The sequence below is a fragment of the Sciurus carolinensis genome, chromosome 8 (assembly GCF_902686445.1).
Source record: "Sciurus carolinensis chromosome 8, mSciCar1.2, whole genome shotgun sequence".
In the NCBI taxonomy this organism is placed as follows: Eukaryota; Metazoa; Chordata; class Mammalia; order Rodentia; family Sciuridae; genus Sciurus; species Sciurus carolinensis.
In genome coordinates this window covers 23,894,317-23,920,381 of record NC_062220.1, presented here as the reverse complement: position 1 = coordinate 23,920,381, position 26,065 = coordinate 23,894,317, and the positions used below count along the sequence as shown (strand labels likewise).

The window sequence follows — 26,065 nt, the reverse complement described above, 5'->3', positions numbered from 1 at the left end:
GGGAATTTAGTTAAGTGTTAGAAGGACACAAGAGCCCTGAGGGAGGCAGAGAAGATAGTTCCACAACCCCTGATGGAGGGTCTCTCATGGACCGTGCTTTAGATTCCATGTCCTCTTTTTTTAATTTTTTTTATTTTTAGTTGTAGACAGACACAATACCTTTATTTTATTTATTTATTTTTATGTAGTGCTGAGAATTGAACCCAGTGCCTCCCATGTGCTAGACAAGTGCTCTACCACTGAGCTACCACACCAACCCCTGGTGTCCTCTTTTTGTCTTGGGCCCTGTCAGAGTAAGTCTTAACAAAGACCCTGCTAAGTCATTCCCTGACTGTGATATCTGATCAAGATCTTTGATCTGCACTGTTGATGTGTAAGTCCATGGACTGCCATTAGCATGACTCTTTTTTTTTTTTTTTTTTACTTGTTGGTGGACATCTTTATGTATTTATTTATTTTTTTATGTGGTGCTGAAGATAGAACCCAGTGCTTCACTAGCGCTCCACCGCTGAGCCATAACCCTAGCCCCTTAGCGTGACTTCTGTTAGGCCACTTTCGCAAGAATCCCCCTGACTTGGTGTTTCCTCTTAGTGATTTTCCATCTACCAATCCCCTCACTCTGTTCTCTTTGCTGGGTTTGGACTTAAGCACGGTTAGCCTCTCCTATTGCAATATTCATGACCTCTTCTGCAATTATCTTGAATAAAGCTTTCCTTACCTTTTAAACAAGTGTCAGAATAATTTTCCTTTAAGGCTCCCAACCATCACCCTTGGTTATATCCACTGTCCTTGGGCAGATGCAGAAAGAATATAGCCCATGGGGATATGGGATGGGAAAGGCTTGTGAAAATTAGGAATCTAGGGACAGACCCAAAGGCCTGGGAGCCCATGAAGAAGTCATGCAGATTATGAGTGTCTTCCATTTATTCCACTGAGACTTGAAAGAAAGGATACCAGAGTCAAAGACTAACAAAACTTAAGAAAGTTTTATTATTAATAATTTCCTCAAACCTTATCTGTTGTTCAAATCCCAAGGAAAAGTGATAATTTATTCAGAATAACACATCCTCTCTATGCCATATACCACATATTCTTTCTATTTTCTCAAGGGACTCATAAGAATTAGGCCTCAGGTCTATAAAAGAGGTCACAAACTCTTCTCATTATGACATGCTCTGGTGAAATTTTCTGAAAGAACTTGTCAAGTGTGTGGTCTCAGAGCTGGCCTGGGTCACTTGATTTTCTTCACTTTTTAACTCTAGAGGTAACTCCATCCCAGGTTTACAATCTAGACTCTCCTGTCAGTATAAATTCCATTCACCACCGTGGGACTTTTTTATTTACTCAAAAATGTTCTTTAGATGCCAAGCGATGAGCAACATGGCACCCTTGGCCCAGACTTTTCCAGCCCGTGGAGCAAGTTTCTGACTTTGTAAATGAAGAGGCTCAGCCTTTATCACTCGAAAGGAATGGAGGAGGCATTGGTAGGAACCCGCCTGTCCCTGTCAGAGTTGCAAGGGTGCTTGGGAATCACATTAGCATTTTTGAGGATGTGAGTCTGCCCCAGGCTCCTTATAAATACAGCCTGACTCAGCCACTATGTGACTGTCACTTTGGGACATGAGGTGGATACTGTTCTTCGTGACCCTTATTGGGTCAAGCATCTGTGGCCGAGAAAAGTTTTTCGGGTAAGTTCCTTTTGGACTTATTATTTTATTTGGTTATTTCAGCAATATGAGGGCCAAATGAAATTAAAAATGAATAGCTTGTCATTATACTTCAGGAGGTGGGGGATTGGGGCAGGAGGACCTGGGCTTGTATCCCCGTTTCTCTGTGTCATACTGAACAAAGACTCTGAGGCCTGATTTCTTCTGAAGTCAGAATTACTGGTTTCTACAGTCCCTCTCCAACTCCCTAATCTGCTAATTCCTCTTCCTCCTACTTCTTATTTGTAAGGTCAGTTTCAGGCATCCTCTATTTTCTTATTCCTACACTGTTGATATTGTTGTTGTTGTTGTTGTTGTTATTTTGGTACTAGGAATTGAACCCAGAAGGGCTTAACCACTGAGCCACATCCCCAGCCCTGTTTATTTTTTTATTTTGAGACAGGGTCTTGCTAAGTTCCTTAGGACTTCTAAGTTGCTGAGGCTGGTTTTGAACTTTGCAATCCTCCTGCCTCAGCCTTATGAGCCACTGGGATTACAGATGTGTGCCGCCATGCCCCGCATTCTTACACTCTAATTACGAAGAATGACCAGAAATGATCTATTTCTAATTTCCACCATGCTTAAAAGGAAAACCTGGGTCTTAAGCTTTTTGGTCTCACCTCTCTGTTAACGGTGAAGGTTGTGTAGAGCTGGTGCTTTGGCATTAAAGGTTTAAGGGACTTTTCCCTAGCTACAGCTATGAAAATTGACATGCAGGTACACACACCTGTGTGATGTGTGTGAGTGTGTGTGCACATATGCTCAACATACTCCACGCACAATGCTTGGAGGTTTGCAGAGAGGAGATTTGGGAGGTAGGAGAGATGAAAGAGATGCCGTGGGGCCCTGCTAGAAGATTGCCTTATCATAACTCATTACTGCATAATGCAAAGAGCTTTCATGTACATTATCTTTTGGATCATGCAACAACTCTGCCAGGCAGGGGTGTTATTTTCCTCCATTTAAACATGAAAAACCTCAGCCTTAGAAAGGTTAAGGAACCCGCCCAAGGCCACTTAGCTGGTAAGCAGAGGAGCTGGAACTCGGCATGCAAAGCCCATACACTTTTTCTGTAACACTAGTTAATCTCCAAATAGAATCCTCTAGCTCACTGGTCTATCTGTAACTATTAGTTTACTTTCTATTATACTATCTGGTTAAAGAGACATTGGGGTTATTTACTGAAGCAATTACATATATGAGATTGAGTAATTTTCATGACTCTGTTCATACCTGTGTCTCTACTGCCAAGTAGCTTGGAGGGGTTAGACATAGCAGGTGGCCAGGGAAGGAGATTTTTCCACAGGCAACTCAGCAGTAGATGTGTCATTACTACACCTGCTGCTGTGTGGGCTGACGCATGGAGCTGTCAGGTTCCCACCGCAGCTATGTGTGTGGCTGGAAAATCTCTATTTCTCAGGATACATTCCTTCTTATGATGCAGTGGGCACCCGGGCTGAGATGGCAGGGCCTAGACTGCTCACTGCAGGAGTTTGGGCAGAAAGAGCTGTGTACCTGAGCTGGTTGCAGATGGTTTTAACCAATAGTGTTATCCTCACTCCATAGTAGGGAACCCAGAAAAGGAGCAGCCATCCTCCCTAGGGCCCAGTGACCTATCATGGTTACCCAGCTCAACCAACGTTCAGAGCACAGGCAAGCTGGTCTCCAAGCATTTGTGATTAGGAAGCCAGGACAGAGGTCGCCTGATGGCTGTGAGGATGATGGTTTCTCCCCATCATACCATCTTCTTCCTCCTCACTTGGCTCTCCTACCCGCCCAGTCTCTCTTGTACTGCTGTTATCTTATGTCCTGGTCTTTGGTCATCTTAAGTTTGGGACAAGAGCCAGGTTGCTGGGAAGTGTGGGCAGGGAGAGAACAGGAAGTAGTTGCAGAACTGGTTTGAGTAGCCTGCAGTAGCCTGCAGGCCTCTAAGAGTTTTGGGAAATTGTCTCCATATTGTTCATGGTGGCTGCTAAGCCTGGTTAGGGACATTGGTGAGAGACACACAAAGAATGAGCCACTTGACGGCCTGTTTGATAATAAGGGGAGGGATAGAAGCTCAGTCACCAATTCAGTTATTGACTGTCCAGAGCTTGGGAGAGGTGTGAGGGTCAGTGAGAGGACATCCTCAACATGGTGTTGGCAGCAGCTGGGTGGTAGTGGGTATTGAGGAGGTCTGTAGGAGCCATCAGAACACTGGTGTGGAGAAGGAGGGGTGGACATGGCAACCTGCAAATTGCAACATGTCCCCTCTCCCAGGAGAATCTTCCCTCCTCAGAAAGAGTTCACAGTAAAGGTTGAACGCCCTTCTAGGTAGCGGAGGATTCAACCATCTACACTCTCATGACCTGGAGTGGGCATTTTCCAAGTAGGGACAAGGATAACGAGGGCAAGAAAGTCTGTCCTTTGTGTGGCACACGCTCTGATTTTAGGTATTGATGCACTGACATTCATAAAGATGATGTTAAATCCTAATATCACTGCCAATTTTTAGCACTCTCTGAAGACTCTCCCTAACTTTGCCTCCTCTAGTTAGGGAAAGCTTCATGGGTAATATGAGTCGGTCTTAAAGACTAGGTGGGAGATTGCCAGAAAGGTAAGGAAAAGGAGTGGGATTGTGGGCAGGAGCGAGGTGTGCAGAGGTAGACCAGGGCAAGAGCACAGGGCAAAGGTGAGACTTCAGTGTGGCTGGAACCCAGAGGGTGGGGACAGCTGGAGGAGAGGCAGAGGGAGGGGACTTCATTCTGTGCCAGCCCTTCTGCCCCACCTCCTACACGCTACAGATGCTTCTTTAACCTCTGTGGCTTGGCTGATCAGGGCATGAGAAAATGGGCTGTGGACTCTTCTGTCCCTCTTTGTTTTCTCTGCTCATTCCTTCTCTAACCCCTCCTTCTTTGTGATTGCTCTAGCTAGTACTCTTTTATAAATGCCTAGTTTTGCCAATGCCCAGGCTTCTTCTAGAATTTTCACTTTGAAGACACCACTTTTTCTGGGGTATTGGGGGTAGGTTATGACAGGATATGAATTCAGCAGACTACTCTTAGCCCTCAATCAGGAGTAAGGATTTCCCTTCAGATTTAAATCTATCCTCCTTTCCCTGCAACCAAGGCTTCTTGCCTGTGTCAGGGAAATGCTGGTCTGACTCTCCATTTTCCCAGGACTGTAGTCCAACTCTTAGCAAACCTGATGGGTTCTGTATTAGTCCATTTTTTGTTGCTATAACAAAACACTCGAAACTGGGTAATGTGTAAAGAATAAAGAGGTCTATTTAGCTTATAGTGCTGGAGACTGATCGTCCAAGATGGGGTGACCTCATTTGTTCAGTCACTGGTAGAGTCCCTCTGTCTGCATCACAGCGGGGTGGACAGCATCATAGTTGGAGCATGTGTGAGAGGGAGTCACATGACCAGAGTTTTAGGGACCAGGGTCACTCATTTCATAGTAATTCGCTGCCTTGGGATTAACTCTGTAAGATCAACATTAAACCCTTTGGGGTACCCAGTAGGCCCCATCTCTTAAAACTCCTACTACCTACCAACATGGCTATAATGGGGACCAGTTTCTGAGCACTTGAACCCTTGAACACTCGGACCATATTCAAACCACAGCCTCTTCAGACGGAGAGCTGCCTAGCCAGGGCTTCTCCACCTGGGCCCTCAGCAGCAGTTAGCTGCCCACCTCCAGGACCCTGAGGGGACTGGCTTAGGTGGGAGGGGAAAAAAAGGCTGGGCACTGATATCTTCTCCAAACCAGCTACCTGCAGTGAGCCTTAACTCCTTGGGGCTGGCCAAGACCCTGTGCAGAGCCCTCGGAACTTTCCAGAACCAAGTGAAACCCTGAGGGTCCATCCAGACTGAACTGGTTTTCTGGTGCGGGGTTGCCACGTGAGGCTGCACATTTAGCTCCCTGTGACAGAGCCATTTATTCTGTCAACAGGTCCTTCAGCCCACAGCCCTCTCCAGCAGCTCTTCCCGCATTCACTCGTGTCAAAGGGATGACGCATGTGACAGCGTCGAGTGCGGATTCATTTGGTCCGTCACCTAGCAACGTCCTAATGGCTCCCCTGGCTCCCTGAGCAGGCCGAGAACACAAAGGCAGCTTTTCAGGCCTAGCCTTCTCCCACCCACGCAGGACTTTGGGGGCTCTTCTCCTCTGCTGCTGCAAAAGCTAAATAACATATACAAAATAAGTGCAGGAAAAACGGCAAAGGGGGCTGCGGCTCGCAGGCCCCTCCTGGGCCCTCTCTGGCCCCGTGGGCAGCAGTGAATCCCAAGTTCAGCCTCATACCTTGGGCTATGTTCAGTTTCCTTCCCAATGGAGGTTTGTGTTGGACTCTGAGACTGAAGGGAACGGCGAGCACCCAGCCTCTCCCTTCTTCTCTAAGTGGACAGAAGGCTGGCTTCCCAGGATGGAGGGTCTGCTCCCTCATCCAGTCTTTCCCAGCCTGGAGATTCCACCAGGGTTTCAGCCCTCACCCTGACAGTGAAGAAGGGCTTCTTTATGTCTCGAGTTAGCTTTGCATGTAACTCAGGAACATTCCTTTCTGTAAAAATATATATGTTTTTCATTATAAAGTAATATGACCACATTACAGAAAACAGATACAAGGGAAAAAAAGTAAGTCATCCATAATCCCACGACCCGAACTTGAGCGCTGTCAGCATTTGGGATATTTCCGTTGTCTGTTTTTCTTCCAGTGCATCTGCTTTTTCCATACTTGCAGTCATGGCACACATACAATTTTGTGTCCTGTTCTTTCACTTAATATTTCCCTTAAAGTTATACCATAAGCATTTTCTTATATCTGCCACGTAGTCTTATTTTTAATGGCTATACATTATAACCAAAGACTAGACCATTTCCTCTCGTTCGGCCCAGTTCTGTCTGGGATAGTGGGCTTGGGGTTTATTTGCCAACTGAAAGCTCCCCATTATCTTTTGCTTTTCCCCCCACTTCTCCAGGGACCAAGTTTTTAGGATTAATGTCAGAAATGGAGACGAGGTCAGCAAACTGACTTGGCTAGTGCATTCGGACAACTTTAAGGTATGTGCTGCTTCTTAGTCCTCTTGACTATTTTGACTTTGGTGGGAGAGGAATCTTGTACTATTGGCAATGTTATTTTTATTCTGGAAGATTCTCTGTGTACAATCTTGAATTAGTAAACAGGCCATTTAAACAATCAAGAAGGTTGAATGGGGAAGAAGAGTTATAGATGATAGCAGTGTGGTCCGGGGAGATAGGAGGCCTGAGTTGTGGTCTCCTTCCTTCTAGCTGCCATTGACTTACTATTTCTTGAACTCTACCAGGTACTGTTGATTGAGTGGATCTGACCTGCTACAATTGTGATGTGGGCAGAATTCTGCCCCTTGAGGATTACCTTCCCGTGGTGCTAGAAGAATGAACTTACTGTGTGTTTTATTGGAATTGTCCTTGAATCTGGTTTCATTTCTGTTCTCTTCAGCTCAACTTCTGGAAATCTCCCTCCACCTTGGGCCGGCCTGTGGATGTCTTGGTCCCGTCTATCAGTCTGCAGCCAGTCAAATCCTTCCTGAAGTCCCAGGGCTTGGAGTATTCAGTGACAATTGATGATCTACAGGTAGGTAGAACATGGCCTTTCACTGGTCTTGCATAGGACCAAGTGGCCAGTCCAGAATGGACCTGAGAGATTTTCAAGGTCTTGTGTTGTCTTTCATCATTTCAAAGATGAAGAAGCTGAGGTAAATAGAAGCAAATTGCAGTGACTTGTTAGAGGAACAGCATTGTAAGTAGACAGGGAAACAGAGATCTGGCCCCAGATTCCAATTCTGCTAACTACTAGTGCTGTGTTTTTGGACAAGTTTTTACACTCTCAAGCCTCCATTTACTCATCAGTAGAATGGTAATAATGATACTTAACTTCATGGAGTTCACTTGGAAGATTCTTTAGTTAAATGTATGCAAAATGTCTGACAGTATCTGGCACGCCATAGAAAGTAATCAGTCCCTCTCCTTTTTCTTATTTGAAGTTAGGAGCCAGGGGTGGGGTGTCGGGGGTATTGGAGACCAGTCATAAGAAATGCCCTTTTGAGAAAGCAAGGAAGTCCCCAATAGTCCCCGGTGGAGGGAACATCACCATCCAGCCCCACGACCTGTATCGAACAGCAGGACAGTGTCTGGCTCATGCTCTCTCCTTCACCGAGGTGGGTTATGGACTAATTGGTGATTTGGCCCGGGAGTTTCCTGATGGCGTGAGCAGCTGTGAGCTTATTAATCATCCTCACATGTCACAGGCATCTGCCAGGAACCTTCAAAGTATGAGTGGTTATAAGAATTTCTTTGTTTCTGAATGGTTTCCCAAGCTGTGCATTTCAGAGGCACTGGATACCAGATGCAGGCTGATGTCTCGAGATTTCATACTGGAGAAAAACCCAGTAGCTCATATGTTGCTTCCAAGGAGTAAGTGGGTTTTCAATGGGGTGGCTTAAATTGGACACCGAGAAGTAAAGTTTGATAGATATTTTAAAGAAATCTGACCCCCCTTTATTTTACTTTTGGTGCAAAGGGCAGGATAGTTCATTTTTTAAAATTGTACCACACGCATCATGATGCCCAGCATACACATGATGATGGCTTTTTCTCCTGGCATTGATGTTGCAGTATTTTTGTATACCGAAATGTTTCAACAGAACCAAGAATATTAGGGAATGAAGATCTCGATGAAACGAACACTGGTCATTCTGTTGTCCCACCCTTGTGGAATGCATTTTCACCCTTTAGAAATACGGTCTTATCATGTGATGTAGTGATGAAGTACAAAAGTTCTTTAAGAAGTAGGCAGCCTGAACTTATATTTCCCTGTGCTTTAATCTTCCCTTTGTATAGTTTAAGTGATGTGATCCCCTTTTAAACCTTGACATTTGTGCTGCTTGGAGTGCGGAAGGAGGCCTCATCTTGGCCAGCCTGTGTACCAAGATACAGCAGGAGAAACACGATCCATGGATCACGTCACCATTTTGCTGTGTCTGTTTTCAGGCCCTTTTAGATAATGAAGATGAAGAAATGCAACACAATGAAGGGCAAGAACGGAGCAATAACACCTTCAACTATGGGGCTTACCATTCTCTGGAAGCTGTAAGTGTTTCAGAGCAGGTTTAAGGCCTAGGTCTTCTGACTCCTGAATTTTGTAACTTCTCTTCTTAGGAGGTATTAGTCTTCATCACAATATCACTTCACTGAGGGGCTATCATTTCCAGTCCTTGCATACTTTAATTCCTTTCTAATTCATGGGCTGTTTAACTCCTAGCAGCACCTAAGGACCTGGTGAAACACAAAATGGACCTTATTTTCCACATGTGTCCTTCTTTTCTCAAGCAATCTCTTAGAGAAAACCATGAAATAATTGCAATCATTTCCAGTCCTTGTAATTCAACCTTCTTCTCCCCCATCATAATCCCTCACCCAGAATGAAATGTTACTTATTCCAGGCAAGTAGACAAGTGGTTATTTCCAAGGTTAACCAAATATTTCCACTCATTTATCATGACTACTTATAATGTATATTTGTTCCATAATGTATTTTGGTGCTATGTTTAGTTAGAAACCACTTTATATAGATGTCTGACTTTCAAGGTAAGCCAAACTTTCAAATGAAAAACTTGGAGCAGAATAATTTCATATGATATTGGAACTTAAGAAATCAAGAGGGACTATGGAATGGAACTGAATGAATGGTGTAGTTCTTTAGGGTCCTCTTGTATCTCTCTCTCTCTCTCTTTTTTTTTTTTTTTCATGGTGCTGGGAATTGAATCCAGGGCCTTGTGCAGGTGAGGCGAGCACTCTACCAACTGAGCTATATCCCCAGCCCTCCCCAGTATCTCCTTCATTAGTCTGCAAACTTTGCTAGCTCAGGCACGTACCCCATATCGAAATTGTTCTTCTCCTTCATCCACCTTAATAAGTATCATTCTTTATATATAGACATGGTGTTCCTGGCATGCTTTTCCCAAGACAAATACTTTAAGTTGTTTTTCTTCTAGATGAGGGATTATTTCGAAGGTTGACCAGCTATTTCCACTTCTTTCCCATGATTGTCAGTAGCTTTGTTTATTGTGTACACTTCCAACCACACTGCCCCTTGATCCCTCTTGTGACCAATGACATACATCTGCAAAACAGCTGGATAAAGTTAGGAGTTCAGTCTCAGGCCATGGACAAAAGCAGAGCTCAGGGCCCACTCAGGGATCAAACCCATGACGTGAGCCTCATTAACGTGGGGCCTCTCTAGCCCCACTAACCAGTTGCAAATGTCATCCAGGGATCCAGAGGGACCATCCCCTCACCTGCTGGAGGCCAGGGCTCCACTTTCTCAACCACTTGCCTGTGGTTTCTCTAACTTTAGGTGCCCTGTAGTCTGGCTTCCAGCTATTCTTGCTCCCTGGGAGGGCTTTTGCTGTGGATAGGTTTGCCATAGCCTTCCTGTTTCAATTCTTTCAAAAAACATCTTTGAAAAGCTCATATCCTACAACCACACGGCTTTCTTAGGTCTCTGGTGGGAATTTCACTTTTGTTTCTGCCAGGCATTCCGGTTCCAGATCCTTTGTGTGTGTTGTGCTGGTGGTTGGCAGTGTGAATTTGGATTCCACATCTGGAACATCTTGTTGTAACTTTTCCTGGGTGAATCTCTTTCCTCTCATGCCCAGGGCAGCCCCTCTGCTTTTCCTCTGCTCTCTAGGGAAAGAGTTTCCAAGCCCTTTTTGTGACCACATATGCCCATCTCCAGCTTCAAGTTCCAGCTCCTTGTCCCATGCTGGGTCCTAAGCCCTCTGCTTCTCTTCCTCGTTGACTGTGAACCCCCAGAACCCGAAACCTCCTCTCCTCTCTTCCACCCTGGTAGTGAATTCCCTCTTCATCTCTGACACCTGCAATTTCCCCTCTGTAAGCTTTCAAACTGGCTGCAAATCACCTTCCCTGTACTTTCTCTGGCTTGCCTGTGTGTTTGGAGGGCGGATTCTTGCTTCTGCAAAATTTACCATTTACTGCCTGTCCACAAACCCTGTAATACTGTTTTTATTCAATACTGATTGAACATTTTGCTCCTATGTATAGCTCCTTCTTCCAATCTTATGGACTAAACAGATTTGTTTGTTTCCTTTCTTTGGGCCTTCAAATGATTTGAGAAACTAAAATGAATAAACTCCCTTTAAAATAAACTTCTTTTCCCTCCTGCAAGTCATGTATTCTTAGACACTATTTACAGCTCTCTATCTCTTGCTCTGGTGAAGTCTTTAGAGAAAGCATCTCCAAAGCCTATTCCACAGTAAGCAAGATGGCCTATTAGGATGGAGGAGAAATTATTACAACCTCTGTGTCTTTAAAGATAATGCATATAACATATTGTGTTGTATGCATGAACATGGTACATGCTAAATTGATTGTTTCGTTGGTGGAGAAAGTGATTGCATGTTTGGTGAGGTCTTCTATGAAGAACCTTGACCAGATAGGGCTGCTCTGATGTTCCAATCCAGACGGCACAGAGTAGCGGTGACCTACCCACACTTTGTAGTGGTAGCTGTTAATCTGAGCCTCTCCACTCTAGGTGGGTGGGCTACTATTTTGTGGACAAATGAAATGTGTTATTCTCTAGAAAATTGTAGAAAGGGACTCTTTAAGCAGTTCCCTATATAAGCATTCCCTGTCGATTATATGGTCGACCCCAAGGTTAGGGGCCCAGAAGAAATCCCGAAGACGGTGATAAGATAAAGTTCACAGATTTGTTCTCTGAGAGCTGAATACATTCTAAAAATGTCCTTGGGTGCACTTTTCCTACACTTCAGATTTACCGTGAGATGGACAGCATTGCCACAGATTTTCCTGACCTGGCCAGTAGGGTGAAGATTGGACAGTCATTTGAAAACCGGCCGATGTATGTCCTAAAGGTGAGGTGCCCATACCCTTCAAAGCGTCCTGACTGGCTCCTCATGTCCTCATGTCCAGGACTTGCCTTTGGGTCCCTGAGAGAGACAGCTCTTTAGACCTTGACTTCAAGGAGGAGAGTGAGGCTAGGAGACTTCCGGGGCTAGAATCCGATCTGACAGAGTCACATGCTTTTGTGAGGCAGGTAGAAAGGAGCACACCCCTTTTTAAGTTTTGACAGAAAGAGTCAGAGGAGAGAGGTTAGCATTCCAGAAAGCTCTCAGAAAGGCCATGGCCTTGCCTTCAACCCCACCTTCTGTAAACAGCAAGATAAGTTGGGTTAGGCCTACGAATGCTAGTCTGCTTTTAGGGCTACTTATTGGAAAAGCAACCAAGGAAGCTAATTTTAGGGTTGATGTAATTTTAAGCCCCGGCTCTGATCCTTGGCTGCACAAAGCCTAGTTTCCAGATATTTCTAACAGATTCAGGTCTGTATTGGCAAAGAAGGTAGAGAACTACGACAATGCCATAAATTACATAAATAATCTAGTTGAATGAATAAAAAGGAATTTGGGCATATAAACCATGGAACAACTGATGGTGCTCAGAATTGCCAAACCCTTAGCTTCATATAAGCCCCAAAGAACCCAGGTTTTTAGCAAGTTATCTATCAGTGGGAGGGGAGACCTGCCACTGAGCTGGTTTCTTTAAAATAATTACAATTGGATTATTTGCCTGGTCTGATGGAGATCCTGGCTTCGTTAGTACCAAGCTACGACCCACAGGGCCCCCACACTATGGCAAAGGCAGGAGCCAGAATTCATTACTGTCATTTACAAAGAGCCATAGTGAAGCCCTCTTCTTCCTAATTTAAAACCGAATTCATTTATTGCATCAGCAAAACAGCCTGGTTCATGCACCCTTGTGTCTCTCTCTGTTGGGATACCATTTGAGGTCTTTCGAGAGACATACTATTATCTCTAATCGCACCGGCATTCTAATCCACAATAACAATTGTTTCTCTTTCCATTTGCTCCCAATGCTGGGGAGGTTCAGGCTGCCCGGAGCTGCAGCCAACCAATTAAGCTCCCTGGTCACGGATAAGCCCAATAAATAGACAGTGCCCTCAGGAACATTTGGTCTCTGAATTATCTTAAATGAATTAAATGAATAGGAGCGAGTTGGGGAGAGGAGAGGTGAGTGGAGACGCGGGCAGGCGGGTCATTTTCTGGTCTCTTTTCCCTTCTGCAGTTTAGCACAGGAGGCGAGCAGCGGCCGGCCATTTGGCTCAATGCAGGCATCCATTCCCGCGAGTGGATCTCACAGGCCACTGCCATCTGGACGGCAAGGAAGGTTATGTCGCCTGGTATTAGCCAAGGATTCTGGCGGGCCCCAGGGGCCCCTGCAACATCCCACATGGCTGGGCCCTGGGGATGAGGTGGGAAGGCGCTCTGGTCACCCCAGTAGCCTGGGCCTTTTCAGATTGGAGAAGTAAATGGTCAAAGCCCTGTTGCCAGCTGAGTGTGGCTGAGTGACAGAATGGTAGCGAGCAAGCTGATGGAACCACAGAGAGGGGCCTGGGACACTGACCCTCAGCGGCCCTGTGAGGGGAGCAGAGAAGCACTCAGTACTAGTCAGATGAGCTTTGCCTTTGGCCCCCTCCAAGTCCCACAGGCCCTCAGCAGGGACCTTAAGCTGCCTCCAGGCCCTTCCAGAAAGTGTTTTAAGCCTGTGTTGGTAGGGAACAGTGTTTTAAACCTGTATGTGGAGGTCATATCTTCCCTACTCCTTCACTGGGGGCTCAAATTCTTAAAAGATATTGTGTGATTCCCCCGACTCTTGGAGGGAATGAACAAAACAAGCACCCCAGGATTCACTGCAGTTGATGCTGTCATGCAGTCATGTCCCCAGGTCTTGAGGAGCTCGGAGGGCTTTTACAGACAGCCATGGGGATGAGCTTCAGAGGGCGGACAATGTTCTAGAAGCATCCATTCTTGGTGGGCACTGGGCATCTCATGAACATGCCGTTAGACCTAGCAACCCAGCCTGCTGGGGTGTAGCTGACAAATGCCTTGTCTCTGCTTAGATTGTGTCTGATTATGGGAAGGATCCAGCTGTCACCTCCATCTTGGAGAAAGTGGATATTTTCTTGTTGCCTGTGGCCAATCCTGATGGATATGTGTACACACACACTCAAGTGAGTAACCCCGAATGGGCTGAACTTGGAGTGAAACTTGCCTATCAAGTTTCTAGCTTTGCCAGTACCCTTGGAGAGAACTTCCACTAATGTGCATGTTATGAACTTCCTTGGGATTTCATATTCTAGTCATTCTCAGAGCTGAGAATCACAAGGGAATTTTTTTTTTAGAGAGAGAATAGTTTAAGGAACTCCCTATTATGAGCCTTGATCAATTATCAACATTTTCTCAATCTTTTATTCATCTTTTTTCTCTCCCACACAATTTTTTCTTGATGTAATTTAAAGCAAATCCCAGACATCATGTTATTTTACCCACAACTACCTTAGTGTGCATCTCTAGGTGATGATGATAATAATAATAAAAAATCCGAAAGCCACAACATTGCTGTCACCTTTAAAAAATTAATGGAAGTTCTTTAATATCATCTAACACCCCCAATTATCTTTAAAATGTCTCTTAGGAGTCAATTTGTTGAAGTCAGGATCCAACAAGGTCTGCACATTGCATCTGCATGTTGCTGCAGTTTCTTTTATTCTCCATCAGCATCCCCACTCATCTTTTAAAAATGTCATTCATTTGTTGGAGAAACCGAGTAATTTCCTGTATAATGTCTCACATTCTGAATTTGGCTGATGGCATCTTTGTTGTGTTTAACTTACTCCCTTATTCCCCAACCCAGAGGGAGTCTGATGGACTTTTAAAGCATGAATGAAATAGGTGTAGGTAATCGTCCAGGCACGTCATGGCCCCGAGTCTCATTTCTGCTGAAGCCAGTATTTATTCATTGCATTCAGAAGGCATCAACTTGGTTCTTGCACATATAATTCTTATTAGGGGATTTTTGGGGGCATTCCTTCTTTGAAGGCAAAAGTGCAAACTCTTCTCTCTCTGAGGGAATGAGCGCAAACTGCCCCATCAGCGAGGACTGGACTCGGATCCTCCCTCCCCCAGGCACAGCTGCAAGCAGCTCATCCCATCTCTGGTGCTCATCTCCAGTGTAGCCCCCCAGAAACCTTTCACTGCTTCCCTAGACTGACCTGCCTCTGGGTGTTTGGTGGCTTTTTCAGAACCGATTATGGAGGAAGACACGGTCCCTGAATCCTGGAAGCCGCTGCATTGGCACTGATCCAAATAGAAACTGGAATGCAAGTTTTGCAGGTAGGTGGGAGAGACAGTTTCAAATCCCACCACCATTGGCGGAGCCTGTCCCACTGGTGTCCTGAGCTGGTGGTGAGGGAGCCTGTTCCCACTCTGGTTCCATTGCTCCGTTCACTGGGAGACTCAGGGCATCCCTGAGGGTCTCCTGGAGGATGTGTTCTATTTGTTTTGTTTTAAAATTTTTTATTGTTGTAATTTTGAAAGGGAATAGCTGAGTAATTTTTGTCTTCCTGGGAAGACAGTGGGACAGAGTATATCTTTGCATTGTGATTACAATTATGCTATTTTTTTTTTTTTTTTTTTTTTTGGTGCTGGGGCTGAACCCAGGGCCTGTGTATGGTAGGCAGTGCTTTACCACAGAGCTACACCTGATATACTGATATTTTAAAACTATTCTCATCTTAGATGTATGAATCCAAGGGAGCAATTAGCACTGTTACCCTAATAGACCCGATCATGTTGTGAAAATTAAATTCCAGCAGTTATTCTTAACATGTAAATATGAACCTCAGCTGCTTGCTGTCATGGAGAGAGAATGAGAATTGGTGACCTGGGTTCTGAGCTCCAGCTATTTAAAAACCATCCTCTACAAAATACCAACTATGTGCCAAGTACTTTAACATATATCTTGGTTTTAGCCTAGTGGGTGGATTTACTACCTGAAATAAGACAACTGAAGCTCAGAGACAATCTCAGGATCGTATGGCTGATAAGAATTAGGATCTAAGGGAGTGTGTTGTGGCTCAGTGGCAGAGTGCTTGCCTAGCATAGCATGCATGAGGCACTGTGTTTAATCCTTAGCACCACATAACAAAATAAAGGTTTTCTGTCTATGTACAATTCCCCCCCCACCCGCAGCCACCGAAAGGAAGGAAGGAAGGAAGGAAGGAAGAAACGAAGGAAGGAAGGAATAAATAATAAATAAATAAATAAATAAATAAATAAGGAAATCCAGTTGGGTATCTTTTACTATTCCATAGCTGTACTGATGTTTTGTTTTTAATGGATTTCATTTACTTGCATAGAAACGCCCCAAAAATCACTGGGGAAAAGTGAAAGGGGCTGATACCAATGTGGGAACTGAGGGCATGAAAGCTAAGCCAGATATTCCCATAACTGGGGTGTTACACACACATGTGCTCTCTCTCTCTCTCTCTCTCTCTCTCTCTCTCTCTCTCTCTCTCTTTCTCTCTCTCATACACACACACACACCAGATACCTCAGGGAGCTGTGTTGTGAAGCAATACAGAAGGCAATATTTCTAAGTACCTGTCAAATAACCAGGAGATTTTAGCCACAACAATAGATTATTTTTGGCAGCAGTTGGCTATTAAGATCTGAACCAAGAGAATAAGTTGACACCAGAATAAATGGAGTCATTTTCATTATTTATTGGTATTCATATTAATTATCTAGAATACTTATTAATTACAACTCATTCTCAAGCATGATATTAATTATTTATGACAACTGCTATTGGCACAATATAAGGTCAACTCTATCCATTTAAAGAAGTCCCAACAATTTTCCTCAGCCATGGTGGATGTAATACCCTCCCCCGCCCTCCCGGCCTCCTCCTTGCAGTCTGCACATACTATGGACTAGTTCTTTGGGGTGTCTGGCAGTGGTCTGCCCAGTGCCAATACCTCCCGCCCCTCTTTGGGGTTTAGCACCCTCGTTCTATTTTCGTGACCTGTGGGTCATTATTTTTGGTTGGCTGTCCCCAGCAGGAGAGGGAGCCAGTGATAACCCTTGCTCCGAAGTGTACCATGGCCCCCATGCCAATTCTGAAGTGGAGGTGAAATCGGTGGTAGATTTCATTCAAAAACACGGAAATTTCAGATGCTTCATCGACCTGCACAGCTACTCACAGCTGCTAATGTACCCCTATGGATACACTGTCAAGAAGGCCCCAGATGCTGAGGAACTGGTGAGTGATGGCTGGCTTCCACTTGACCCTGGGCCTGCTTGACCCTTTGGGTGCTGCCAAGGTGACTGATCTACAGCTTTAGAGGGAAAGTCCGGGAGCCTGGGTGGCTTCATTAAGAGCTTAGACTTCTCTCCCTGCCCTTTGGGATGTGCCATCAGACCTACAGGAGACAGGAGAAAGCCCCTCTTACTCCTGGGCGTGCTGTGAGCTCCAAGAACAGCCCCTGACGCTGCCTCGCCTTCTCACTTGCTTTTCTGACTGGAGGGTGCATCCCCACTGCCTGCCGTGGACTGTGGTCACCACTGTGGTGTGCAGGCGGGGAGATGCCCTTACTCTGGTTAATGAAGAAGTGAAGGAGGGTGTGTATCACAGCTAGTGGTGCTCTGTGCCACACCCAGTGACTCACCCCAGAATTGGGGGAGGACACTTTGGGAGGGATTGGCAGGAGCAGGGCTGGCATCTACACACCACTGCCTCTGTGCTGGTCTGATTGACCACACCCCTCTGCCCAGGCTACTGCCAACCTGCTAGCCTCCGGGCTGAGGATGCCCCACCCGGGCTTAGGGCAGGATGTGGATTAGATTCTGGTCCTCTTTATATAGAACAGCCCTATCTCCTCCTCCACTCTAAAGCAGCCAGTACTTCAAGGGTTTTCTCTTGAAACACTTGGCATTCCCCTCCCTCAGGATATGGCAAGGTGGTGGTACCTTTACTGGATTTCTCACCAGGGGCTGAGCTTGAATGCAGCTTTCCAGTTATCCATGCTTTCAGAGTGATTATGGATCTTCCACCTCCATCTTTCTTTACCTCCTTTCCCAGACTGGATGGAAGAACTGAAGATGTGGTGGAGAAGGATTGGGGGAACCAAGTCTCTTCCTTCAGTTGATAGTCCAGCCTTGGGTCTGGTTTGTGAGAGAGAAGAGACCAGAAGGGGAAAGTGGGGGAGGGCTGAGACTCTTCCAAACAATGCAGTGCAGGACAGCGGGGCAACCCTGGGCCTCAGGATCCATTCTAACCCACTTTGCTGATTCCTTTCCCAGGACGATGTGGCAAGGCGTGCAGCCGAAGCTCTGGCTTCTCTATCGGGCACTAAGTACCAAGTGGGCCCAATCTGCACCACTGTGTGTGAGTACTGGCTGTGCAGATGAGCTGTTCAGAGTGCTCTGAGAGGAACAGGGAATGGAGGGGAGGGCGCTGCCAGCTAGCCTGCCTGTGTTGCTGACTGGTTTTTTTGGGTAGTGATAGAATGACTTTCTGTCAAGCCCATGTGACAGCCATCGTGGGCAGTCACCTTCATCAACCTCACCACCATGCTCTGGTATTTATCATGTGCCCTTGATGAGTTAGGTCCTGTGGGCTGGTAGAATCTGCATTCCTCATCTGACCCAGCTTATCAAAAATTCCTCAAACCCATCCTTCCATTTTCAAAGGAAACCCATCTTTGTATTGGCAGACAGATGGCGGTCCTGGTAGCGGTGCAGGGAAGACCCCCTCCCCTCATTAGAAATGAACATGGGTGGTTCTCCCAACAATGCATAGCATCTAGCCCAAAACAAAACAAAACAAACAACAACAGAAGGCCAAGTCCCCAAACCTGGTGTTGAGGCTCATTACCTACAGTCTCATTTTGAAGAAATAACCTTGTTCTGGTTTCTCTTGAGTGGGCAATTCACTCAATTCCTGCTGAGAATCCACCAGTTCCCTTATTTGGTGAGTCTGTTTTCAAATGTTCCTGTTGGAAAAAATATCATAGTCCAAGACCCCAGCTGTAAACAGAAAATGTCAATGTGAGCATAAACAGGGGAAGTAGAACTCTGATCCCTTTTAAGGTAGTGTCCCTTTGGTCCCCTCTATTGCCTTCTCTGTAAGCAGCGTTCCAACCATTGGTCCCCTTCAGAGTCCCGAGAAACACATGCTGGTTTATTTGTTTTCCTCTTGGGGCGTGGAACTCACTGTCCCACCTTACCTGATGCACTCTCCTGGGGTCCCTTGAGACCTCCTGTTCTGGGAAGTGCTCCATCCCACCCGCTGGGCCCCACTCTGGACTGGAATCTTAGCACCCTAGTCTCTATTTCATATGCCACCAGCAGCATGAAGCAGTTAGCAGGAGGCTGGTGTTTATGTTGCTAATTGCAGCAACAATCCATTAATTATTCATGGTTTATTGTTATTAGTGTTGTTAAATGGGAACTCTTCAGAGTACACATCTGGGAGACTTTCTTCACCCTCTGCTTAATTAGTCAGAACTCAGCCAGGGACTGAAGAGACTTAAGGAGATTTGCTAGCAGCCTGATGAAGAGGTCTTCTCAAAGAGCTTCGTAGGTCAACAGGGTTCTGGTTTTTGAGTCAGACACCAGTTTAAATCATGGCTTGTCCTCCCACATCAAACACATACTTTTCCCTAGCCTGAGTGGTGCCCAAGCCTAGGGAGAGTCACCAGATGCCTCCCACAGAAGAGGAAGAAGGCTCTCCTGAGCAAGTCCAGGAGCTGTAACATTTACCACCTCTTTCAAGAGCCTATCTTCTGTATTCTTTGTGGGCCTTCTCTGCCCTCCTTGCTTTCCAAAAAGCAATCAGTTTTTGTATAATAACACTCTAACCCCAAGGGTTCTGGCATGTACTACATAAATAGTTGGCATTAATTTCTTCAAGTGCTGGGCCTTTTCTTAGACTAACCATTTTAAGGGAAAATAATTCTAAAATGGACTTTGTACTTGCCCACTTTCTTAAACTAGGCATGTGGCAGAGACCTAAGCCCCTTTCTTCAGATTGAGTGGTTTCCTGAACATTAGTTATTATGTTCTGTAGACCTACTATGCCATTTTGGAATGATAATTTTCCTCTGCCTGTTGGGCTTGTCTAATTCTTCTTTTTTGTTTTAAAGTTTGTTCTATTTAGTTATACATGACAGCAGAATGCATTTTGATTCATTGTACACAAATGGAGTATAACTTTTCATTTTTCTGGTTGTACATGATGTAGAGTCACACCATTTGTGTATTCATGCTTATACATAGGGTAATGATGTTTGTCTCATTCCACCATCTTTCCTTCCTCTGGCTCCCTCCCCTCATTTCTCTCTACACAATCCAAAGTTCTTCCATTCTTCCCTTACCGCCCCCACCCCCTGGTTATATATCAGCATCCACTTATCAGAGAAAACATTTGACCTTTGGTTTTTGGGGATTGGCTTATCTCACTTAGCATGATATTCTCCAACTCCATTCATTTACCTGCACATGCCATAATTTTATTCTTCTTTATAGCTGAATAATATTCCACTGTGTATATATATCAGTTTATTTATCCATTCATCTATTGAAGGGCATCTAGGTTGGTTCCAAAATCTAGCTATTGTGACTTGAGCTACTACAAACATTGACATGACTGCGTTACTGTAGTATGCTGATTTTAAGTCCTTTGGGTATAGGCCAAGGAGTGGGATAGTGGGTCAAATGGTGGTTCCATTCCAAGTTTTCTAAGGAATTTCCATACTGCTTTCCAGAGTGGCTGCACCAATTTTCAATCCTACCAGCAATATATGAGTGTCCCTTTTCCCCCCACATCCTCGCCAACACCTATTGTTGCTTGTATTCTTGATAATAGCCATTCTAATTGGAGTAAGATGAAATCTTAGGGTAGTTTTGATTTGCATTTGTCTAATTATTAGAGATGTTGAACATTTTTTCATGTATTTATTGATTGTTGTATATCTTCTTCTGTGAAGTGTCTGCTCTATTCCTTAACCCATTTATTGATTGGGTTATTTGTAATTTTGGTATTAAGTTTTTGGAGTTCTTTGTAAATTCTGGAGATTAGTGTTCTATGTGAAGTGCATGTGGTAAAGATTTTCTCCCACTCTGTAGGCTGTCTCTTCAAATTATTGATTGTTTCCTTTGCTGAGAAAAGGCTTTTTGTTTTGACTCCATCCCATTTATTGATTATTATTTTTATTTCTTGCACTTTTGGGAGTCTTGTTAAGGAAGTCAGGTTCTAAACTGACATGATGAAGATTTGGACTTACTTTTTCTTCTGTTTGGTGCAGGGGCTCTGGTCTAATTCCTAGGTCCTTAATCCATTTTGAACTGAGTTTTGTGAAGGGTGAGAGATAGGGGTTTAATTTCATTCAATTGCATATGGATTTCCAGTTTTCCCAGCAGCATTTGTTGAAGAGGTTATCTTTTCTCTATTGTATGTTTTTGGTCTAGTATAAGATAACTGTATTTATGTGGGTTTGTCTCTGTGTCTTCTATTGTGTACCATTGGTCTGCCTGTCTACTTTGGTGCCAATACCATGCCATTTTTGTTACTATTGCTCTGTAGTATAGTTTAAGGTCTGATATTGTGATACCTCCTCCTTTGCTCTTCCTGCTAAGGATTGATTTAGCTATTCTGGGTCTCTTATTTTTCCAAATCAATTTCATGATTGCTTTCTCTATTTCTATGAGGTACATCACTGGGATTTTAATTGGAATTGCATTGACTCTGTATACTGCTTTTGGTAGTATGGCCATTTTGATAATATTAATTCTGCCTATCCAAGAACATGGGAGATCTTTCCATCTTCTTAAGGTCTTCTTCAATTTCTTCAGTGTTCTGTAGTTTTCATTGTAAGGGTCTTTCACCTCTTTTGTTAGATTGATTCCCAAGTATTTTATTTATTTATTTTTTGAAGCTATTGTGTGAATGGGTAGTTTTCCTAATTTCTCTTTCAGAGGAGTCATCACTTATGAATAGACATGCATTGGATTTATGAGTGTCAATTTCATATCCTGCTACTTTGCTGAGTTCATTTATTAGTTCTAGAAGTTTTCTGATGGAATATTTTGGCTCCTCTAAGTATAGGATCATGTTGTCTGCAAATAGTGATAGTTTGAGTTCTTTGCCTATTTGTATCCCTTTAATTTCTTTGGTTTAATTGCTCTGGCTAGAGTCCCAAGGACAATGTTGAATAGAAGTGGTAAAAGAGGGCATCCCTGTCTTGTTCCAGTATTTAGAGGGAATGCTTTCAGTTTTTCTCCATTTAGAATGATGTTGGCTTTAGGCTTTGCATAGATAGCCTTTCCAATGTTCAGGTATGTTCCTACTGTCCCTATTTTTTCTAATGTTTTGAGCATGAGGAGGTGCTGTACTTTATCAAATGCTTTTTCTGTATCTATTGAAATGATCATATGATTCTTAACTTTAAGTCTATTGATGTGATGAATGACATTTATTGATTTCCGTATGTTGAACCAACCTTGCATCCCTGGGATGAACCCCACTTGATCGTGGTGCACTATCTTTTTAATAGGTTTGTGTATACGATTTGACAGAATTTTGTTAAGAATTTTTGCATCTAAGTTTATCAGGGATACTGGTCTGAAGTTTTCTTTCCTCAATGTGTCTTTGTCTGGATTTGATATCAGCTTCACATTGTCTAATTCTTATGTCTGCTTTTTAGAGTTTGTAACGTCTCCTTCCTTCTGTCTGGCTTGCACTGCTGTGGGGCCAGCTGCCTCCAGCAGTCCTTTGCTTCTCTTCACTTATTCTGATCTACTAAAGGCTTGGAAACAAGTTCTGACTCACAGGTAACTTATAAGTGTTAAGAATTATTTATCATCACAAATTACTGGTAAACATCTCAACTGTCCATCAGGAGCATGCCAGATAAAAGCATGTTTGGTATATTCATATGATGAAATGCTATGAAGTGGATCTATGTGTGCTAATAGGGAATAATCTTTAATTACTAGTTGAAAAGCACAGCATACAGAACAATGTTAGTAGTATGTTCCCATGTGTGTCTGGAAAAATGAGATAGGAGGTGAACATTGAGCAGGGAATAAAGTGAAGCTTATGACCTTGATCACTTTGACCTCTGAGCAGATGCTTTTTTGCCTCATTACAGAATCTTCAATGCATTCTGAAATACTTGAGCTTTCCATATAAAGAAACTCTAGAAGCTTCTGGGATTATCATCTATTTTTGCTGAAGCATTTTCTCAGGGTAGAAAATCTGTGGGAACCACAGAAGGACTTCTGAGAGTGGAGCGCAGCCTGTTTGTACCCTTAGGGAATGCGTAATGTCCGTGCGGGCAGTGTCTCTAGAAAAATTGCACATGCCATCTTGAGAAACAACTCACGGAAATAATAGGAAGGCAAAAGAACCATATTTTCATTTAACAGACATTTATATTTTCATTTAATGTTAATAAAGCATATGAACCTGAAGTCGGTTGAAGAAAGCATGGGCTTTATCATTAGATGGACCTGGGCTTACATTCCAGAGCTACCATTTTCCATTCATATTTTCTTAGATGAATTACCCTTCTTGAGCCTGGATTCCCTCATCTGTAAAATAAGGACAGCAATACCTTCCTCACTGGTTTTTAAAGATTGCAAGATCATAAATGTCAAGTTTCCAACATAATGACTGGCTCATGCTGAATAAATAATAGCTGCTATTGACATCATTATTTTATTATTCAAGATCATCTACCTTTTGCACTTTTAACTGATTTCTGCTCTGGTAGAGTTTGGGAAGAAGCAGAAAAACAGGCCTCCTGTCTCTCTCAGGCCTTTTGGCAAAGGGAATTTTCAAGGAATGTTCTTCCTGTCTCTGTATCAGTTATCTCTTGCTGTATATATAAAAAAAATCGTAAAACTTAGCAGCTTAATACAATAAACATTTATTTTCTTACACTGTTTCTGTGGGTCAGGAATTTAAGAACAGCTTAGCTGGGTGGTTCTGGCTCAGAGTCTTGGATGGATTAAGATATCTTCCAGGGCGGCAGTTGACTAAAGTCTCGATAGGGCTGGAGAATCTGCTGGTAGGGTAACTCACTTGGGTGCCTGGTGAGTTAGTGCTGAGTATTGCTAGGAGTTTGTGGTTCTTTACCACATTAACCTCTTGATTGGGCTTCTTATATTATGGCAGCTGTTTTTCCCCAGAGCAAGGGACCCAAGAGAGGGCAGGACAAGCTGCAGTGTCTTTCACGACCGTTTCGTTTTTGCCATATTCTGGTAGTGGCACAAGTGAAGCCAGCCCTATTCCATGTGGAGGAGGACAACACGAGGACACAATTTCCAGGAGACCAGGGTTGTTAGGGCTACCCTGGGTGCTGCTGACCCCGCCCCCTCTCTGTAAAGCCTGGTTTTGAGTGACCTGCAGGACCGAACACAGTGAGTTCGTGACAGGTGGGGTGTAAGGATCTCCTATCTCTTGATTTGAGACTAGCATAGAACTTCATGATACAGGACATTCTAAGACCTATGGCTGGAGCCAGAGGTTAGGTGTCATCGGCCTGATGACTTGTAGAAAGAGCTCTGGATCCCGAAAGGACTCCAGGCAGGCAGAACTCCTGGCCCTTTCCTGTGGAATCCTGAAGGAAACCGGGTTTCACTGGTGTTTGTTCTTTTGACTTCCAGATCCAGCTAGCGGGAGCAGCATCGACTGGGCATATGACAATGGCATCAAGTATGCATTCACATTTGAGTTGAGAGATACAGGACACTACGGCTTCCTCCTGCCGGCCAACCAGATCATCCCTACTGCAGAGGAGACCTGGCTGGGGCTGAAGACCATCATGAAGCACGTGCGGGACAAGCTCTACTAGACAAGGAGCCCCCGTCTACACTTCTGTGTACCCATAAGCACAGCAACTGAGGCCACTCTTAAAGGAGCCCATTCCTTCACGTTGAGTCAGGGCGCTCTGGCTCCGTACAGAACACAGGCCAGCCCTCTGCAGCCCTGCTCCTTGGAGTTCACGCCTCCCGTGATGTACCTGGGAGAAGCACCTCTGCTAACCTGCTGTGCCTAGACCTGCTGTTTGGCTGAGCTTTTGGCTGTACCTTCCTTCCACATGGCTGATTGAGCAGGCCGCGTGCAGGGCAGCATACCTCTACCTCATTTCTAGAGCTAAAGAACATCTCTGGTGATTCTCTAGCTCCTTCACATCTAGCCAAACCAGGCACCTGACTCTGGTGGGTGTCCCACAGGAGTGCTATGGGAGACAATGCTTGTTTTCAGTTGGGTCTCAAAGATGACATAGAGCTTCCTTGAATTTCTCTCAGTCCTTCCAAAACATTCTTCTCTTCTTCCCCCTCTCCTTCTCCTTCTCCTTCTTTCTCCTTCTTCTTCTTTGAGATAAAGTCTTATTATGTTGCCTAGGCTGGCCTTAAGTTCCTGGGTTCAAATGATTCTCCTGTCTTAGCCTCTTGAGTAACTGGGACTACAGGCACACCCACCATGCCCAGCTTAGGAACATATCTTTCTTTGAGCAACAAATCCTATAAGGTCCCCCCTCCCTCTTATTTGGCCTGAATACAAAGCAGAGACTCTCTTCCCGTCACTAGATAAGAATTTCCAGATACTGCAGTTCTTATCACTTTCTTCTCTTTACTGGGATCCCAGAAGGGGATCCGTGTCACTATAGGTGCCACTCACCCAGGATCATGGATGAAGTGGTGGACTAAATTGCAGGATTGCTCAATTATCTCCATCTGTCCTAACAGACTCATCTCCACTTTGCCTTTTGAACTTACTTCAAAGATCTTGCCCTCAGCCTTCACATCCTAAATCATTCCTCTGGCCTGGATAATCTCACGGCCTCAGTGCTTTCCTGTTTGTGCTCTGGTGTACCCTGCGTTTCCTTCTGTTTTCTTTTACTTTGGTCTTTAAAGTTGCCTTCTTCTGTTGTGTATCCTAGACCACAAGTACCTACGTGGAACAAGAATTTATCAGTCAGATGCCTCTTGTTCCATCTCCTCAGCACGTACCATCTGTCCTTTTTTTGTTTTGTTTTGTTTATGTTTTTGCTATTTTCAAACATGTCTGTAAATCTCAACCTTCTGCCTAGGATTTGTGCAGCATCTGGTGTGTGCTCAGAAGCCAATAAATATTCAATATGAGTCTCATGATCATCCCCTATTCTTCGCCTTCACCTGAATGGAACCGAGCCACGGTTTTGAATATGCAGCCCTTTATAATGTCAAACGTCAATTTTAATCCCTGTCCGTATCGCATGACATGTAGGAAAGCCTCCTTCATCAGGCCGAGGGGCCTCCAGGGCAATGTTACCTTGGTGATTTCACTCAGGTCTGGGGTTGGTTCTTAGTTTTTCAGCCCAGAAGCTTGATGTTCTTAGTGTCCATGTTGATTAGACCCGGGGATGCTGACTCACGCCTTCGGAGCCCAGA

General features: G+C 44.4%; 1 protein-coding gene across 2 annotated transcripts; it reads left to right on the top strand.

Moving 5' to 3' along the window:
* Positions 1–1,617: 1,617 nt before the first annotated feature.
* Cpa4 (carboxypeptidase A4) lies at positions 1,618–25,783 on the top strand. Of its 2 annotated transcripts, none has more exons than XM_047561524.1 (11): positions 1,618–1,688; positions 6,668–6,749; positions 7,168–7,302; positions 8,718–8,816; positions 11,519–11,620; positions 12,849–12,950; positions 13,684–13,794; positions 14,866–14,956; positions 16,687–16,886; positions 17,927–18,011; positions 24,296–25,783. In XM_047561524.1, exons 1-11 carry the CDS (start codon positions 1,621–1,623, stop codon positions 24,481–24,483), a joined length of 1,263 nt encoding a protein of 420 aa, XP_047417480.1. In that variant the 5' UTR covers positions 1,618–1,620; the 3' UTR covers positions 24,484–25,783. The 2 variants fall into 2 exon arrangements, with proteins under 2 accessions (XP_047417480.1, XP_047417478.1); XM_047561522.1 differs by having other exon boundaries at positions 16,684–16,886.
* Positions 25,784–26,065: the final 282 nt, after the last annotated feature.

Excerpts from the sequence above, each read along its gene's own strand:
- Cpa4 (XM_047561522.1), top strand. The coding sequence starts at position 1,621 with ATGAGGTGGATACTGTTCTTCGTGACCCTTATTGGGTCAAGCATCTGT. Across the intron at positions 1,689-6,667 it reads GGCCGAGAAAAGTTTTTCGG|GGACCAAGTTTTTAGGATTA; the intron begins GTAAGTTCCTTT and ends CCACTTCTCCAG. Across the intron at positions 11,621-12,848 it reads GGCCGATGTATGTCCTAAAG|TTTAGCACAGGAGGCGAGCA; the intron begins GTGAGGTGCCCA and ends TCCCTTCTGCAG.